This window comes from Eubalaena glacialis, chromosome 3 (genome assembly GCF_028564815.1).
Source record: "Eubalaena glacialis isolate mEubGla1 chromosome 3, mEubGla1.1.hap2.+ XY, whole genome shotgun sequence".
In the NCBI taxonomy this organism is placed as follows: domain Eukaryota; kingdom Metazoa; phylum Chordata; class Mammalia; order Artiodactyla; family Balaenidae; genus Eubalaena; species Eubalaena glacialis.
This window is the reverse complement of record NC_083718.1, coordinates 189210031-189226855: the sequence shown is the minus strand read 5'-3', so window position 1 is coordinate 189226855 and position 16825 is coordinate 189210031. Positions and strand designations below refer to the sequence as shown.

The window sequence follows — 16825 nt, the reverse complement described above, 5'->3', positions numbered from 1 at the left end:
ATACACCTGAAATTAGCCCCCGTAACCAAATTAGTCACAGGGGATCGGGTGACAGAGCGCAGGGAGACCCTGAAGAGTCCTAATAGAGCGGGGCCGACGAAGGAAGGCGCTCCAGAAAACAGGAACAATGCAGAGGGAGCCCTAAGTGCACAGATGAAGCGTGAAGGAACAATTCTATTGATATTTTGTGAAAATGCGTATTTAAAGGAAGCCGACGCACTCTCCAGAGCGGCACAGCAAAAAACGTCTGGGCTGCGGCAAAACAACGGGTTAAATTCAGCGTGAGCCGGGGGCACGCAGAACCATGCCTCCGAGGCGGGAGATTTCGGCAGGACACCTGAGTCCACAGGATTCCCGCGGTGCTGGTTGTTCCAAATGGAATCAATCCCAGGCGCACAATCTCCACGCAGAAGGACGGGCGGCCCCCACCCCCGTTCTCCAGGGTGGGTTCGGCCGCATGTGACGTACCGTGATGCGAGCGACGTGCGTCTACGCAGTGTGAGGCTGAGGAGCCGGGCCGGACGGCGCGCGCCTGCGCAATGAGGGGCTGAGCCCGGAGTGTAGCGGCGCGCGTGCGTGCTGGGTTGCGTGCCTGCGTGCGTCCTGGGTTAGTCCGGTTCTGGCCCTGTCGTGCCGCGGGTAGAGGTGCCGCCGGAACGGGCCGAGTCTCTGCGTTCCTGGGAAGAGAGGCGAGGTTCAGGTCGGGGCCTTGGGGAATCCGGCGTGTGCGCAGGCCGTGGCGTCGCGGGCGGCGAGGGGGCGCGGGCCGCCCGCTGGACCCTCGGGGGGTCCCGGAGGAGGCGCGGACCCAGCCGGCGTCTCGCCGCGTTTGAGGAGTGGGCGGCCTTCCGAGATAAGCAGAGGGCGCCGTTAGGGCGCCGTTAGGCCGCCAGCGTAGTAGCAACGCTAAAGCTGCTGGAATTTGCGTGCATAGCATCCCACCAGCCGGGAGCTAGTTAATCCTGTGTGTGTTAGCATCGTTTTACCAAAATTAGTTCACGGAAGACAAACTCTGCGGAAAGAGAATAGGCTAAAAACTGTTCAGACCCTGGCTTAGCAGCCGTCGTTTACAATGGCGTTTGCTAAGTGCAAAGAGAGAATCTAGCTGCATTGAGCGTAGTGAGGGGGAATTCCCATTTTTCTGCGTTATTAAAAAAAAAAAGTGCGTTCAAATATTTAACAGTTAACCTCCCCCGAATTTTTAGTGCAGTTATTGGAACTAAAAAAAAAAATCCCCTCCAAAAATCTCAGGAGCTAATTGCTAAAGAGTGTTATTTCGTTTCTCACCCAGGTAATTAAGTTTAGTCGTTTCTCTGTGAAATAGTACTTGAAAAAAGACGACTTCGTACCTCCCCCGCATCTTGTGAAATGAAAGACCCATGTACTTGTGTCTTGGAAAATTTCATTTGCAATATATTATTAGAAATTGGATTTTTAAAAACATGATAAAAGAATCTAAACAATACCAGCGTGTTGGCAACCTTACTGTGTTTTCATCTCAAAAAACAGCAGTTGAAATGCTGTGAAAACCAATGTTAATCTAAAATGCATTTTTCATGTTCAGTTGTGTTTGTGTATCAAAACCTTTTCCCTAGGAGGCACTTAGTTACTCTCTTTAAAAATGTTCCTGAAATTGAAGTTGTTGGCTCTTACAGAGTCGCAGTGAAAGTTTTTCGAAAATCTTTTTTTTTTTTTTTTTTTTTTCAGTTACATCTTTAAAAAATCCAACATCAAAATGGCTGCAAAGAGAGCTCTGGTCATCCTGGCTACAGGAGCAGAGGAGATGGAGACGGTCATCCCTGTCGATGTCATGAGACGAGCTGGAGTATGTCCCCCAAAGTTTTCTAGCCCTCCTCCCTTTTAAAACATTGTTGGATTTTTATAAGTCATTTTGAATAAAGTAATGTTCCGTGTACTTTATGAAATATTTCAAACGGACACGACAGTACAGGCATTAATTCCACCTGTTTATCTACTGTACACATTTACTACTTGTTAACATTTTGCTGTATTTCTTTCTGACCTGTGCCTTGAAGAACAGGTGCTTTAAGGGAAGAAGGCATTGCAAAGCCCTCTTGGTAAATTTCCCTAATCCTTTTCCCTGTCTTCCCCCAGAGCTAACTGCTGTCCTCACAGTGACGTGAATCCATTCCATGCGTGTCTTTAAAGTAGCATTAGAGTGTGGTTCCCATTCTGCGTGTCTGTGGTATAAATCTGTATATACGCGCATAACCATAGTGAATGCTTAAATAGCATTTACTGAGTGGTAGGTATCATTCTAAGGCACTTACGTAAACTTTTTTAAATTTTACAACAACGTTATGAATTACTGCCATTCTTATTTTACAGTTGAAGGAACTGAGGCACAGAAACAATAAAATAATTAAAGTGCCCACGTTGTAGTAAAGGTATAGATCCAGTTTGTTTATTTAAAATTGCTGCGTAGAGAATTCCCTGGCGGTCCAGTGGTTAGGACTCCGTGCTTCCCCTGCAGGGGGCACGGGTTCGGTCGCTGCTTGGGGAACTAAGATCCCGCATGCCGCGCGTGGCACGGTCAAATAAAATAAAATTGCTGCTTAGTATTGCACTGTAGGAATATGCCAATCTATCCATTCCTTTATTACATTGTTTCACAGCATTCTAATACAGTAATATTCTTAATACAGGTTTCATTGTTCACAGGTGTAGCGGTTTTTCTAGGCTCTATGCCTAAAAGGAATTGCTAGTGGCACGGTTGATGGTACTAGATTTTGTCAAATGACTATCCAAAGTACTAATATGTGGGCCCACCAGCAGTGAGGAAGATTCCCATTTTTTCCAGTATTGTCAACTTTGTAAATTTTTGCAAGGCAGAGTAGTAGTTTGTTTTAACTTGTATTTCTACCTTAAGAAAATACCAGGAGGGTTAAATGGCAACAGCAACTTTGCCAGGTGGATTATTGATAGGATGATCATATAATTTATCACCTAAACCAGAACACTTGTGGGAGAAAGGACGCTAAGCAGACAGGGTGCTGGGACAGCATCTTTAATTCATACTGTTCCAGGCAAACTGGGACAGACCTAATGGTTAAATATATTTAGCCATCTTAATAGCTTAAGGTCAGCATGGTTTGGTTGCAGTATTTCCTGCCCAGTTATTTTAAAACACAGGGCAGCTGTGGAAATGTTACTCTAAATTTATGTTTCAGTGTTCTTAAATATCGTGATGATGTCTTTCTCTTAGATTAAGGTCACCATTGCAGGTCTGGCTGGAAAAGACCCGGTACAGTGTAGCCGAGATGTTGTCATTTGTCCTGATGCCAGTCTAGAAGATGCAAAAAAAGAGGTTTGTTCCATATACTTGGAATTATTCCTTCCTCTGGCTTCTTTATCAGTTTCTTGAACTGTTTCTTGACTACATCTAAGACTGTTGTTAGCACAGACTTATTTTAAGAAAGTTACTTTGCTTGGACGTCTTCGGCACTGAACTAAGCCCTGGGAAGTGGAGGACTTTGCCTTTTTCCACTGTGTATCCACGGAACCTGGCAGGTCCCTGATACCGCGTGTGCTCAGTGTGGGTGGATGGGTGGGACCCTTTCATCAGTGTTCTGGCTCATACAGGCAGCCTGTCCTCCTCTTATGATTATGTTACTTAATATAAAAGAGTCAGGTGGACATTTCCCATTCACTTTTTACTCTTTACTTGAAAGCTACTTCTTATCTTTTCTTTATCAGTGACACAGACGGGGTTGTGTGATTCATGTTACATGGAACAACTCATACTTGATTTGTGGTTGGATTAAGGGAGGGGTAAGAGGTCCCCTGAAATTGTGTCACTTTTTCAGTATTGCGGTTTGTCCTTTTGAGGGAGACCAACATTTTTGGGAATCTGTCAAGAGCTGTGGTCCCTTTCCTCAGAAGCATGCCCCCCGCCACGTATACCAGACACCTTTGCCCACGGTTTCACCAGGCTCAGGCTTCAGGGGCCGGTGTGACAGGAGTGTGGGCTGTACCCTGTTGGACCAGAGCTGTGGCAGAAAAGCAAGCAGAGCCCTCTCATGGACGGCCGTCTCTGCCCTCCTGGGGAACCTGGAGCCTGATTTCCCTGTGCCTCACTCTCAAATGCATAGAAAAAAGTGTATTCCTTTCTAATAAATCCAAATATTTCAGATTTATTTGCTACATTGTGGACTGTAAGAATATTGGTATTTCACATAAATTGTTGAAACTTTCTAAATAGCAGGTTAAAAATGAGAGAGTGGAAGTAAATATTCCTTCCCTGGTTGTTTTTGTCCTATGGTGTCTGGGTATTTTAGAACAGGTGACATCTTGTGTCTATTTATTGTTTAGTTCAGTTTCTAAAAGGAGTGAAAAAATTCTATACTTCACAAATTTTGTTCTAAGTTTTGCTTGGTTTTAAAACAACATAGGACATTTTACAGTCTTTAAAAGTAACTCTAGTATATGTTGGACTAAAAATGTAAATTTTCATTTCATAATTTGCTTAATGACTAAATTTTTAAAGCTTTTAACAATTTAAGATACTGTATTAAACCAATTTTTATTTGTAATTTCAGCAAGTTTGAAATCATTAGACTTGTAGGGTGTTTTGGTATCTGGGATACTAAAATATTACATCATTTTTATCGTCCAAGTTCCATTTTTCATAAGGTTAAAAAAATTTTTTTGTGCCTTTTAGAGTTTGTTTTGTTTTTAATTATTTATTGCTATGTACATTCTTGTTGAAAACAATTCACACAGTGTAGACAAACGCAGAGTCAAACGTTAAATGTCCCTTTCTCGTTCTCCCCCTCCCCCCACCCTGCCTCAGTTGGTGATTTCCTTTGTCCATGAGTGTCTGTATACTGTACACATGTATGTGGGGGCATTGAGAGGTGTGTACACACATGCATCTACATACGTGTGTATATTTATTCTTTGTACAGGAATGAGGTCATGATACGCCTGCAGTTCTGCAACATGGACATCGTCTCATGTTACTGTATACAGATTTTCTGCATTTTTTACTAGTTACAATATTCCATTATAGAGAAACACCTTAATTTAACTGTTCTTCTGTGAACAGTTTTTTGCTCTGATACGAAAGTGTTCCTGCTTAACGCACACTTCAAGTGAAACATCTTCGCATCCTTTTTCTTTTTTTGAACTGTTACAGGGACCTTACGACGTGGTGGTTATGCCAGGAGGCGGTCTGGGCGCACAGAATTTATCCCAGGTAAAGCTGGGGGGCTTCAGCGTCTCGTATTCTGCTGGGTTTGCTGCTAAAATATTTCAAGAAGGAGGCTGTGAATAGATTAGGAAAAGGTGAAATTAACAAAGTGGTGTTCTAGCTTAACTTAAAAAAAAAAGTTTCTAATAACATTTACTATAGAAGTAAGCGGAATTGGTGAAACAGTTATGAACAAATTCTGTGAATACAGTCCAAATGTAAGACTACTTGTTTTTTTCCCTCAGTGGCAGAAGAATGATTAATTTTGTGCTTGTGAAGGGTTAAGCCTAGAAAGATAAGAGATTGGCTGTCTACTCAACCATCAGGGTTAGGGAGGTTGCAGGGGGCTGGAGCTGCCAGCTTGAATGAAAAATGGCATAAAAGAAGCCACTGCTTCTTCATTTTGTCTTATGTGAAGAGTCAGCCTGCAGGAAGAAGAGACAGAGGTGGCAGGGGCAGGTTGAATCAGACATTTGGGACTGCTGGGCTCCACTCCCCACTTTGCTGTCTGAAAACACCCAAAACAGCACATTTCCTCCCTTCTGTGTCTTTCTCCCTAGGGTACAAAATGGCAAGGGTTAATATGCCCAGGGGAAATTGCTTTTCTTATCTTTAAACGTCTTTAAGAAAAGGGTACCTTTTTCTTATAAGAAATGCCTTGATTGGGTTTAAGGATGTAGAAAAACTATGAATTTGGTAGTTTTTATATTGATGATTTAGCAATATTGTTGAAAAATAGATTGAAGATCTTGTGGTTTAAGCTAAAATCAGATTCTGCCAAAGTTTCCAGCCAGAGATTGGCTGCAGCTTAATGACAACTTGCTGTGTTTTTGGTTTTCTTTGACTAGTCCTCTGCCGTGAAGGAGATACTGAAGGAACAAGAAAAGAGGAAGGGCCTCATCGCCGCAATCTGTGCGGGTAAGTGCAGAGCCGTCCTGTGTTCAAGTGTGTTGTTGGCTTTCTTCAAAAAATACGTGACGGGGTCGTCTTTAATTATAAGATCGTGTTCCCAGTATTTCTTCCCCTTCCTAAGGCATGCAGGGCATCTGTATCGGTGTGTTTAGCTTGGGGCATGAGGTTGATGCCATCTCAGAGATTACTACAGTTCCGTTTTCTGCCTCTCCCTGCCTTTGGTCTACGTTCTGTGAAACTTAGTGTTTTCCCTGTTTGGTGGACCTGGAGGAGAACGTGGCCCCTCTGGCACTCAGTAAACAGCTTGTTACAGCAAATCCCGGTGCCAGGAAGTACTTCTGCCCGCACACGGTCAGCAAGAATTGGGCCAGCATAGCGTCAGAGCTCTGCCCTGGGCTTGCCCTGGGGGGCTTCCTGCCTGGTCCCCAGTGTTGAGTGCTGGGTCTTAGGTACTGTATTCTCTGCCACTTAATTTAGAGTAAGGCTGTTGGTGCTTTGTCGATGTCTCCACATCTTTGAAACCTAATAGTACTTTGGTTTTTGATACCATTTTAAAGTCCCTCCTTTTTGCTCTAATATCAGATGATATTCTGCCATCTTGCATTTTTTCGTAGTGTAATTTTGGCAGGTGCCTTCCTTATTCGTAGGTCTTCATTAAATGTTTGTCCAGAAGAGCAAATAAAGAGATGAATGTATGGATGGTTAAATAAAATGATGTGTTGATATTTTGTTCAATACAATAGACTTTTCAAAAGAAGTCATAGGCTGGGGATCTGGGGACTGCATTACAGCAGTGGTTCTCGGAGTTTTTTCAGAGGGTTCGTACGGGCAAAGCAGATACTATTAACACATTATTTGCCTTTTTCCTTCTTACTCTCACAGGAGTGACATCAGAATATGACGATGTCATCATTCAGGCATGGCTTGTGTGCTTGAGTATTCTTATGTTGTAAACCTGTCCCAGTTGTAATTTCTAGCATGGCAGATATTGATAAATGTAACTCGTATAATAGCTAAAGGGGTCCTAAGACCCCTTTAAATGTTTGAGAACCTCTGCATTAAAGACCGGGAAGGACTGAGGGGCAACCACCTGGCAAGCCCCGTCCTTGGGTTCCGGTCAGCACTGACCTCTGACCTGCCCTTGGGGCTCGGGGATTTCTCTCTGCTGAAGGACGCTGCAGCCCAGGCAGCTGCAGCCCTCCTTGTGGAGGAAGACAGGTGCTGTCATTCATACAAGGGCTTAGTCCACCCCACCCCACCCTGCGTGCGGACTCTCACCTCTGCCTCATTCTTAGTGCTTTAACTAAAGGAAGAAGGGAAGGGTTTGGGCTGGGTTTGTCCTCTTAGGACTGTGTTGCAAGTAAAAACCACATACCAGTGTGTCATTTTGTGTCACCAAAGTAGCAGAATTATCAGTCACATCTGGTTCAGGGTTTTGTGTTCAGGCAGACTTGAATCCCACGCTGCTAAGACACACAGGCCTTGTCGTCATTTACATCCACGTTGTAAAGTGAACGGAGCTAGTGACCTGTTGTCTTGTTGAATGTCCTGCACTGCCCCACTGGGTGCTGCACAAAGTAGGAGAAGCGTGATGGCGTGTGGAGGAGATTGCAGCGAGGTTGGAACGAGTGATGGGAGAGATTCGGGTGTTTAAATCGGCAGATGGGAACAAGATGATTCTTAAATGTCGCAGTTAGGAATTGGGAACGGTTTATTGAACTGAAGGAATATTAGCTTAACCCCTAATATGGAGTGAGTGGGAGAGACAGAAATTGGAAGGGAGGCTGTCTTGAGAAGAAAATAAAACGAGATTCACTCTGGGTGGGGGAGGGGAAGGAAGCCTGGAGGTGACGAGCGGGCAGCGGGCAAGCGCTGGGCTGCAGGTGCAAGCTGGGGGCGCTTGCGGGGGCATGGTGTGCCCTCTGTACATCGCCACACGGTGGCGCTGTTGGCTTTCGCCTCTGGGCCTCCCAAGGCCCTTCTGTCCACTGTACCCTCTGTTCCCTGAACCTTCGGCTCCCTGCTCAGGGCTGGACCCCTGTTGCAGACTCGGCCGCATTTCATCCACCGGAATCTCAAGTAACAGGAGCAGTTAAGTATCCCCTCGAGTTTTCCAGCTAGGATTCTTAAGCCCCAGCAAGCAGTAATTATGAGCTTACCGTGCAGTCATCAGTGTTATAGGCAGCCATTTTATCACCTGGAGGGAGCAGCCTAAAAATTCCTGGCTCACTGTATGACCTGCGGTCCTCATGTACGATCAGTCATCGCTTGAAATTTGCTTTAAAATATATGATGTAGGAAATCATTTTTTCTTAAAATCTTACAAAATAAGAATTAAAGGTAATTCGTGAATACATCAAATAAAAGTTGAGATAATTACTCAGTTTTCACACACTCTTAGGGTTTGCTACCAAACATAGCTCTCACATGCAGCATACAAGTAAGGAGGAAGGGGCATCAAGTATATTTAAGAGGCTTCCGGGTTAAGATATAAGTGAGGACTTGGTATGAAACTGACACCTGACGCTAAGACAGAAAGCTTATGTAATTACGTATCATTTGTTTGATCTTCCTGTTAGTAGCAGCTGAGATCTGCGTAGCCTGTAGGTAGGTCCGTTATATAACCACTTTATCCTTGGAACGGTGCTGTAAAATGAAAGGTCCTGAGAGCAGGTGCTTGGGTTTGCTGGAGTTAAAGTGTGCAGAGTCCGTCCTGGGATCTTAACCGCAGTGCCCTTACCGTTTAGAAGGCCACGGTGCTCTTCTGAAGTTTTTCTAGGTGTGACATTAGGCCTTAGAAAGTTTTTCTTTTGTTATTTTTTGGTGGCTTAGAGGAAAAAGGTAGAAAAACTACTCTTCTAAAAGTTTTAAGATAACAAAGGTATAAAACCTTTTTGGTCTTAGTCCCTATTTGAGGACTGTTACCTACAAAACATGCCTGTGATTATCAGTGAAGTTGACCGTTCATAAAAATCTCAAGTTAGCACCAGCATATTTTTTTTTAACCTTCATTTTAAGAGGGAGCGTGTAGAGGACCACAGGGGGCATTTGTGCAGGGTTCTTAAGTGCGTAGTTGTAAGACAGAAACGCCAGTGCCTTTGTATCTCAGATGTGGGCATTTCACAGGTGTCTCCTTCGGGGCTGGGACAATGTCCCGTTCATTTTAATAATCCTACCACCTGATACATTTGGATAGACAGATGGATGAGTGCTAATTTTTCATTCTCAAGTAGAAAAATAAAACTAGTCTGTAAAATAGCAGTCAAGCCCAGGGGTTCAGAGAGTACCTTTAGAGTTGCCTTTAATGTGTAACTAAATCTTTCATCTGCAAAGGGTAAGGCAGGACGTTTTGCCGTCCGTGGTCTCCCCCTCCTTTGTACCCCTGTTACACTTGCAGCCTGTCCCTCGAGGGGGCATGTTCTATTTATCTGTTTGCTCCTCAGCTATAAAAGTAGATATTTTTGATTAAATGGTTATTGATGTGTTTTAAGTTTGTACTTTTTTGCCGCATGTGCTCAGCAGATGGTTTATCATAAACATACTTTACCTCTCATACTAAGAAGTGTTTAATTTCAGAATCATAAGTATATTTTAGGTAAGAGCCCCTGATTTTGAAGAATATTTTTGCTGCTGCGATTTTTAAAACATGGGTTTTTCTGTGTCTACATTTAAGTCTTTTTATTCATCTTCTTTTTAGGACCTACGGCTCTGTTGGCTCATGAAATAGGTTTTGGAAGCAAAGTTACAACACACCCACTTGCTAAAGACAAAATGATGGACGGAAGTAAGTACATGCTTATATTCTAATGTGCCAAAAGACCTACTCAAAAAGCTGTGCTATAGCATTGTCTCCCACTTGGTAGACAGTAGTACGTAGGGATTCTCTGTGGGTTGGAGTGTGATGTGTTCCTCACTTTCTTTGCAAGTGTTTTAATGAGAGAGACGGACTAATGGTGTGGGTCTCTACGTGTGCGTCCCCTAACGGTGCGGGTCTGCAGATATGTACCCGAACGGGGACGTAGGGGCTGAGCCAAAGGCCAGCCTGGCTCCTCGTGATCACAGATTGAAGTGGTTGCAAAATGCCCAGTTTAACTAGTATTTTTACTAAATACTTTGCCAGCGGCCTGAGGGTAAATTTTAAACCTTGATAGCGATTTCAGAATGTGCCCTTTTGCCCACAATCCAAAGTAAAATGGACATTGCTCCCTTCTTCCAGAGGAGGCCCGGGTGGCAGGCAGGCCTGTTCCTTCGCTCACAGGCTTCTTTTATAAATATCAGCTAGATGTTTAACTTTTATTCATTTATTTTTATGAAGACAATTTCTATTCATGGTAAAAAGAAAAATGCAAACAGTACAGAAAGGGGTGAAGTAAAAGGAAATGTTTCTCTTCTAACTTCTCCAGCACCTTTCTACTTTTCAGATTTAACTTCTATTAAGTTTTCCTGTGAAACTCTAGAATTTTCTCTGCACATACTCATTATCCTTTGCAGTTTAATATTGTTACTCACATGAGATCTAGTAAGTATATTCTACAGCTTGCTTTTTTAACCTAACGTTATAACCTTTTTTGGTAATTTATCAACTTTTAAAAAAATTCTCTTATTGTTGCTTGTCACTTGGAGATTATTTTTAAAAAGCACGTCATTGTCTCTGCCCTCCAAGAGTTAACAGCTTGCAGAGACATGTGCATCACATCTAAAAATATGAGGCAGTGTGTAGTTAACAGCAAAACAATGTAACCAAGCTCCTGGATGCACAGCTGTGTAGCCACTGCTTCTCAGTGTGCCACTTAGAGCACCGACCAGGTAGAGTCTTTTGTCAGGGGGTATCTTCCTCTGCCACCTGTCCCTGGAGTGCATATCACAGGGCGGCAGAGGCCCTGGAACATGCAGAGAGAAAGGAAAATCACGCTGGTGTGGATAAGTGCAGGGAAGCACAAATTCCCACCTAGAAGCCAAAGGTGGCTCGACTGGCGTTCAGCCAGCGGGGAGACCGAGTGACCGGCTCTGTTTAAAACACCCACCAACCAAAAACCAGTGGCTAAGTAAAAAGACTAATAGTTAGGGAGGGTGGGAGGGAGACGCGAGAGGGAGGAGATGTGGGGATATATGTACACGTACAGCTGATTCACGTTGTTATACAGCAGCAACTAACACACCGTTGTAAAGCAATTATACTCCAATAAAGATGTTGGGGAAAAAATAAAAGACTAATAGTATCAAAAGCGGATTTGAAAACAGCTGCGCGACTGTTACATTTTCTTGTCTATCTCTGTTCTGCTCTGGACTTATTCTCAACTAAAAGTAGGGCAAGTAAATTTTTTCTTACGTTAATGCTTTCATCGCAAAGTAAGGTGATGCATTTTTCATTCACTGCCTTTTTAAAAAGATTAATAGACCTTATTTTTTAGAGGAGTGTTGTTATGTTCACAGCAAAATTAAGCAAAAAAGTACACCGTTTCCCTAAACCCCCAGTACCCCACCCCATCCCCCTCACCGTCAGCCTCCTTTCCCCCACCAGACAGTGCCTTTGCTATAGTAGATGAACCTGCGCTGATGTGTCATCATCACCCAAAGTCCACAGTTTATGTCAGGGTTCACTCTCGGTGTTGCAGATTCTGCATATTCTTAAATCTGATCCAAAGTAGTGTTTTCTTGAAAAATCTATGGTTTTAGTTGGCAGAAAGATACTAAGTTGTCAGTAAAACCATCCGTGTGAAAATTGATTTTATTTTTTTAGGTTTCTGGGCATTTTTTAGTGTAGGGATTTAATTTACTTTGAGCTAATGGAGGGGTTTTGAAGGGTGAGAAAGAACAGAATCGGGCTTCCTTTAGTAGTTACAACACATGAGAAGGAAGAAGGAGTGGAACATGTTCCCCGTTATCTGCATGTGTATCTTTGTGGCTCTTTCCTTGTAACGCCTCAGGAAGTTGAGGCTGATCAGAAGTAGAAAAAGATGAGATCGTTAACTCTCGGGCACCTACAGGGTGTATTCCTGCGCGTTATCTCGAGCCTTGCAGCCCCGGTGCCCGGCAAGGCAGGTGTTGGCTTCACCTCACCTGGGGAGGCGAGGCCACTCGTTGGAGCCAGGCCGGAACTGGGGCCCCGCCTCTGTCCTGGTGAGGCCCCCCACACGCCTAAGTTACCAGCATTGCATTCTGTCCTCTTACACGTAACTCCTCTTGTAAGAGAAAAATGCTTGCAGTTTCTGCCCCTTCAGAACATTCTGAGAAGTGGAGCTGTAATCACTTCCTGGTGTCTCCTCCGGGAGGCCCTCTGTCTCGTCCTCGTGGTGAGCATCGTGTTAAGATCAGTAGGCCTGGCTCTGGGCTGAGTGCTGGGGACACCGCAGTGAACAGGCTGCCCTTCCCCGGCCATGTCTGCGGTAATGACACCACCACTTCGTGCTGGCGTTTGGTTTGGTTGGGCTCCCATAATCATCCTGTTAGGTTGGTATCATCCTCGTTTTACAGAAGAGGAAAAGGCTCAGAGAGGTCAGACAGCTGCTGAATGGCAGACCTGGATTCGAACCCAGAACTGCTGTGCTCGGGGGTCGGCGGCTTTTCCTTGAAGGGCCAGATAGTAAATGTCTCGGGCTCTCTGGGACGCCCCGTCTCTGTGGTGACTCCTCCACCTGTGGCGCCCAGACCATGTAGGTGAGGGGTGTGCAGGTAAAAGCTGCCGTTAGTTGCTGCCCCCTGGCCCCTGGCCTCCCCAGGTGCTTCATCTCTGGGCTTGGAGAGAGGCTTTGGGTGTTTGCTTAAAGTTAACAGGGAATGAATGCCTCCTGCGGGTTGACCGGGAATTGGCTGGTGCGCGGGGGGTTTTCTTCATTGTCGCCACTAGGTGGAGGTGGTCCGTAAGTAGACCTTTTGCTCTTCCTGGTTGAGATTCTGAGAACCATGGAACCTTTAAACATCTTTAACCAGTTTAGGCTGTATTTGTAATATTTTACCCACAAAGAGGTTGTTAAGTGAACCGTTTAGAGCCGTGCCTCCCGCTGACCTGTCCGTCTCAGCTCCAGGAGACCCAGCCCGGCCGGTTTTCTAGTTCAGCATTTAAAATGATCTTTAACCATCAGGAAATGAGGTTAGATTAGGAAAACCTCTCCCCCTCAAACCAGGGATCCTCTTTTCTTCTAAAAAGGTGCAACTAGGAAATTTTTCACATACTGTAGTCAGTTATTTCAGTGGGTGACGTGATTTTTAATGAGGTTTAGGAAGACGTAGATTACTGCAGGTGTTATTCATCCACTTTGAAAGGACATGAGCATCAGGACGTGGTTTCTAAAGCTCATTAACGCAGCAGAAGCATCTTGCTCAGGAGACTTTCTTTTTTTTTTGGCTGCGTTGGGTCTTAGTTGCAGCGCGCGGGCTCAGTAGTTGCGGCGTGCGGGCTTAGTTGCCCCGCGGCATGTGGGATCTTAGTTCCCTGACCAGGGGTCAAACCCGTGTCGCCTGCATTGGAAGGCGGATTCTTAACCATTGGACCACCAGGGAAGTCCCAGGAGACGTTTTTCTGTATGTGTTCACTGAACAGGCATTTTCTGAGCTCTTCCTTAGGCTCTGGGAACAGAAAAGGGAACAAGCTAGAGCCATGGCTGCAGGTGTTCTGGGGGGGGGGGGGCACTGGCAGGAGGTGTGCACTGAGCGTGGGGGAGGGGAGGGCAGGGGTTCAGAGGGGGTGTGTGCGTTGCGTGCCTGGCTCTCCCTGCGGGGACTGGGTGTGGCGGGATCTCACAGAGGACCCTCTGTCTGTCCTTCGTGTCCCACGTCACTGAGTGGTGCCACCACCCGCCCACCCACCTACCCAGTTGCCCACGACAGGCGGCTGGGAGTCATCCTTGATGTCTCTCCACATCGAGTCGTTCCCCAAGGCCTGGGCATTTTATCTCCAAGATCCGTCTCAGACCTTCGTTTCCTCTCCGTTGCCGCTGTCCCATCCAGGTCACCATTTGCTCCCACCTGGATGCGGGTTCTTTTCCGTCTCCCCTCTGGTTCCTTCCGGTCCCGTCTCTGTGCGCAGGCCAGGCCCCGGGGTTTGTGCACCGTGACGTGGAGTTCAGGGTCACCTCAAGGTGCTGGAGAAAGTTGGCGAAGGCGTCTCCTGGGGGAACTGGGTGTGCTCTGATTTGCGCTTTGGAAAGGTTCCCGTTTTGGTGGTGCTGAGTGTGGAGGGAAGGGCAGCCAGAAGGGGGCTGGACGCGGAGGTCCTGCAGTAAGGCAGCAGGCGGAGGAGCACTCATTCGTTCTTGCGTTTACCTGGTGCTCGGGGGCACCCCTCGGTGCCATTACTACCCTGGGCCAGACGGGCAGGTGAAGGAGGCTCAGCGCTTTACAGAATAGACAGTGAACAGGAGACATATTGTTTCCTCGCGGCTGGGAGGGCGCTGTGATGCAGTGACCTGAGGGACCTGGTTTACAGAGGGGTCACAGGTGCCCTCTCTGAGGGCTTGGTGCTGATGCTGAAATTGAAAGAGCAAGTCGCTGAGAAGAGCTTCCTGGGTGGAGGGAGCAGCCCGGGCCCCTCGTGGGGCCGGAAAGAGTGCAGTATGCCCAGCAGCAGCTCCAGGCGGGAGCGGGCGGTGGGGCAGGTCACGTGGGGCGCTGGTGCAGGTCGCGTGGGGCGCTGGTGCTGCGCGCGGAGGGAGGGCCTGCTGACCGCCTGCCTGCCGTGGAGGGTGAGAGCTGGGGGTGGGGGGGGTGCAGGGAATCCCAGCTTTGTGCCCTGAGACTTGCCCAGAGGTGGTATCGTTTACTTCCTGGGAATATAGGAGAAGCACATTTCTTATTACATTTGCAAAAATACAGCCAACTGGGGCCGCAGAAGGAAAGTAGTCCCTGATGAGTGTGGTTTCTCCCTCCGCACCTCCCTCTCCCCGCTCCCGATGCGTTACGTGTCGTTTGTGCTTGTTTGATTTTGAGGCAGCAGAGAGCATGTGTGTGCATTACCTAGGTAGTCTGTATCACAGGTAGTTTCTACCTTCAACACCAGTTCACCCTCATCCCCCTTTCCTACAGCATTTTGTAGGGAAGGAAAAATAATTTTCCCTCTACCCTTCTGAGTTCTTAGTTGAGACTCCTGTTAAAAAAAAAAAAAAAAACAGATTGACCAGAGAAAAACAAGTTTATTAACATGTATACATGGGAGATACCCAGGGAAAAATGAGTAACTCCCTGAGATGGTTTAGAATTCTGGCTTAAATACCATCTTAATAGAGAAAGGGGACGGGGAGGTAGGCCTCTCAGGGGAGCATAATTGGCTTTTAGGAAAGATGAAGGGACCCTTCGAAGAGTAGATGGGAGGAATAATAGTTTGTGACAAAGTTTGTCTGGGTGTGGTGTCAACTTCTAGTTTTCTCTCCTGGTTGATGAGACTCCCGGGAGGGGATTTATGAGTTCCTTCTGGATGATCTGTCTTTAGGCAGGAAAGGAGATTCAGAGGAAGCCACCCCCTCTCCCTGCCTGTGCTGTTTTTCAAGTGCTTTTAGCTCAAAATAATCAGTATACCAAAGCAGCCTATTTTGGGGTGGCATTTCCTGAACTCCTGCAGTCATACTTCAGGGTGCGTGTTCTCTACCCTTCATTTCACAGAATTGACACTTGCGTGTGTTGTGGAATAGAAACGTGAGTGCTTAGCATTCACTCCGGCATCCCCCTCACACGTACGAGGTCTTTTGCAGCTGCGTTAGCGTCACACGTGTTCCCACGCTGCATTTCAGCAGCTGTTAGCTTCTGCTGCTCTTTGCTGCGCGTGGCTGCCTCAGTATCTTCCCGCTGTGCTTCGAGAGCTGGCAGTGCCTGAGGGTTGCGTGACTGGCTACCTCGTTGTCCTGGGGGTTTTGGCTGCTGCTGTTAATTTTCATGAGACCAGTCGTGGCGCTGTAAGCGGACGGGACTGCTGAGTGGTGTTGCTTGCTGTCCGGCGTAGCCCATTGGGACGCAACCCTTCTTTGTTTTATTTCGAAGGTCATTACAGCTACTCAGAGAACCGTGTGGAAAGGGACGGCCTGATCCTCACCAGCCGGGGGCCGGGAACCAGCTTCGAGTTTGCTCTGGCGATTGTCGAGGCGCTGGCCGGCAAGGAGGTGGCCGACCAAGTGAAGGCCCCGCTGGTGCTTAAAGATTAGAGCAGAGAGGTTTGATGAGGGGTAATCCATCCTCACCGTGTTCGCTTTAAACAAAAGAAGGGGGATTACTGTGCAGAGACGCCGTCATCACCATCCCCCCTCAAGTGTGGCTGTGACGTGACAGCTGCACAGAGATTCCTCAACCTGCACTTGTGTCCCCACACTTCTGAACCTTGATTGCAGAATAAATGGGGCATTTAGCAAAACTACTGATGGCTCCTTCTTTTACTTCTGGTCTCTGTTTTCTTGTGTGAAACCAAGTGATTATCAGCTGCGTTTGCAGCTCTTAACTATTGATACAGCTGCTGAAATAAATGAATAGGAAACGCATTTTACACAGCAGGGAGGAAAAGTATAAAACAGATTGAAAAGGCTTGTGACTTCTCTCCCGTTCATAAACTGAATCTCTAATGTGCGATTAAAAAATACCAACGAAGTTGGCTGCACTGGTGAATTTTTGTAAGCTAATCCCTTGTCTCCCATTGCAGAGAGAGTCCTGAGATGGAATTGAACACTTCCCAAGGCTGGCCTCGCCTGCCCTCCCTTCCTTGGGTAACAGTACCTGGCTGTT

At 46.2% G+C, this 16825-nt stretch overlaps 1 protein-coding gene across 1 annotated transcript; it reads left to right on the top strand.

The window, feature by feature from the left end:
- The first annotated feature begins 304 nt into the window (after positions 1 to 304).
- On the top strand, positions 305 to 16463 carry PARK7 (Parkinsonism associated deglycase). Its single transcript, XM_061184142.1, has 8 exons — positions 305 to 443; positions 553 to 700; positions 1708 to 1825; positions 3227 to 3328; positions 5159 to 5218; positions 6061 to 6130; positions 9822 to 9908; positions 16094 to 16463. Exons 1-8 carry the CDS (start codon positions 305 to 307, stop codon positions 16252 to 16254), a joined length of 885 nt encoding a protein of 294 aa, XP_061040125.1. The 3' UTR covers positions 16255 to 16463.
- The last annotated feature ends 362 nt before the right edge of the window (positions 16464 to 16825 follow it).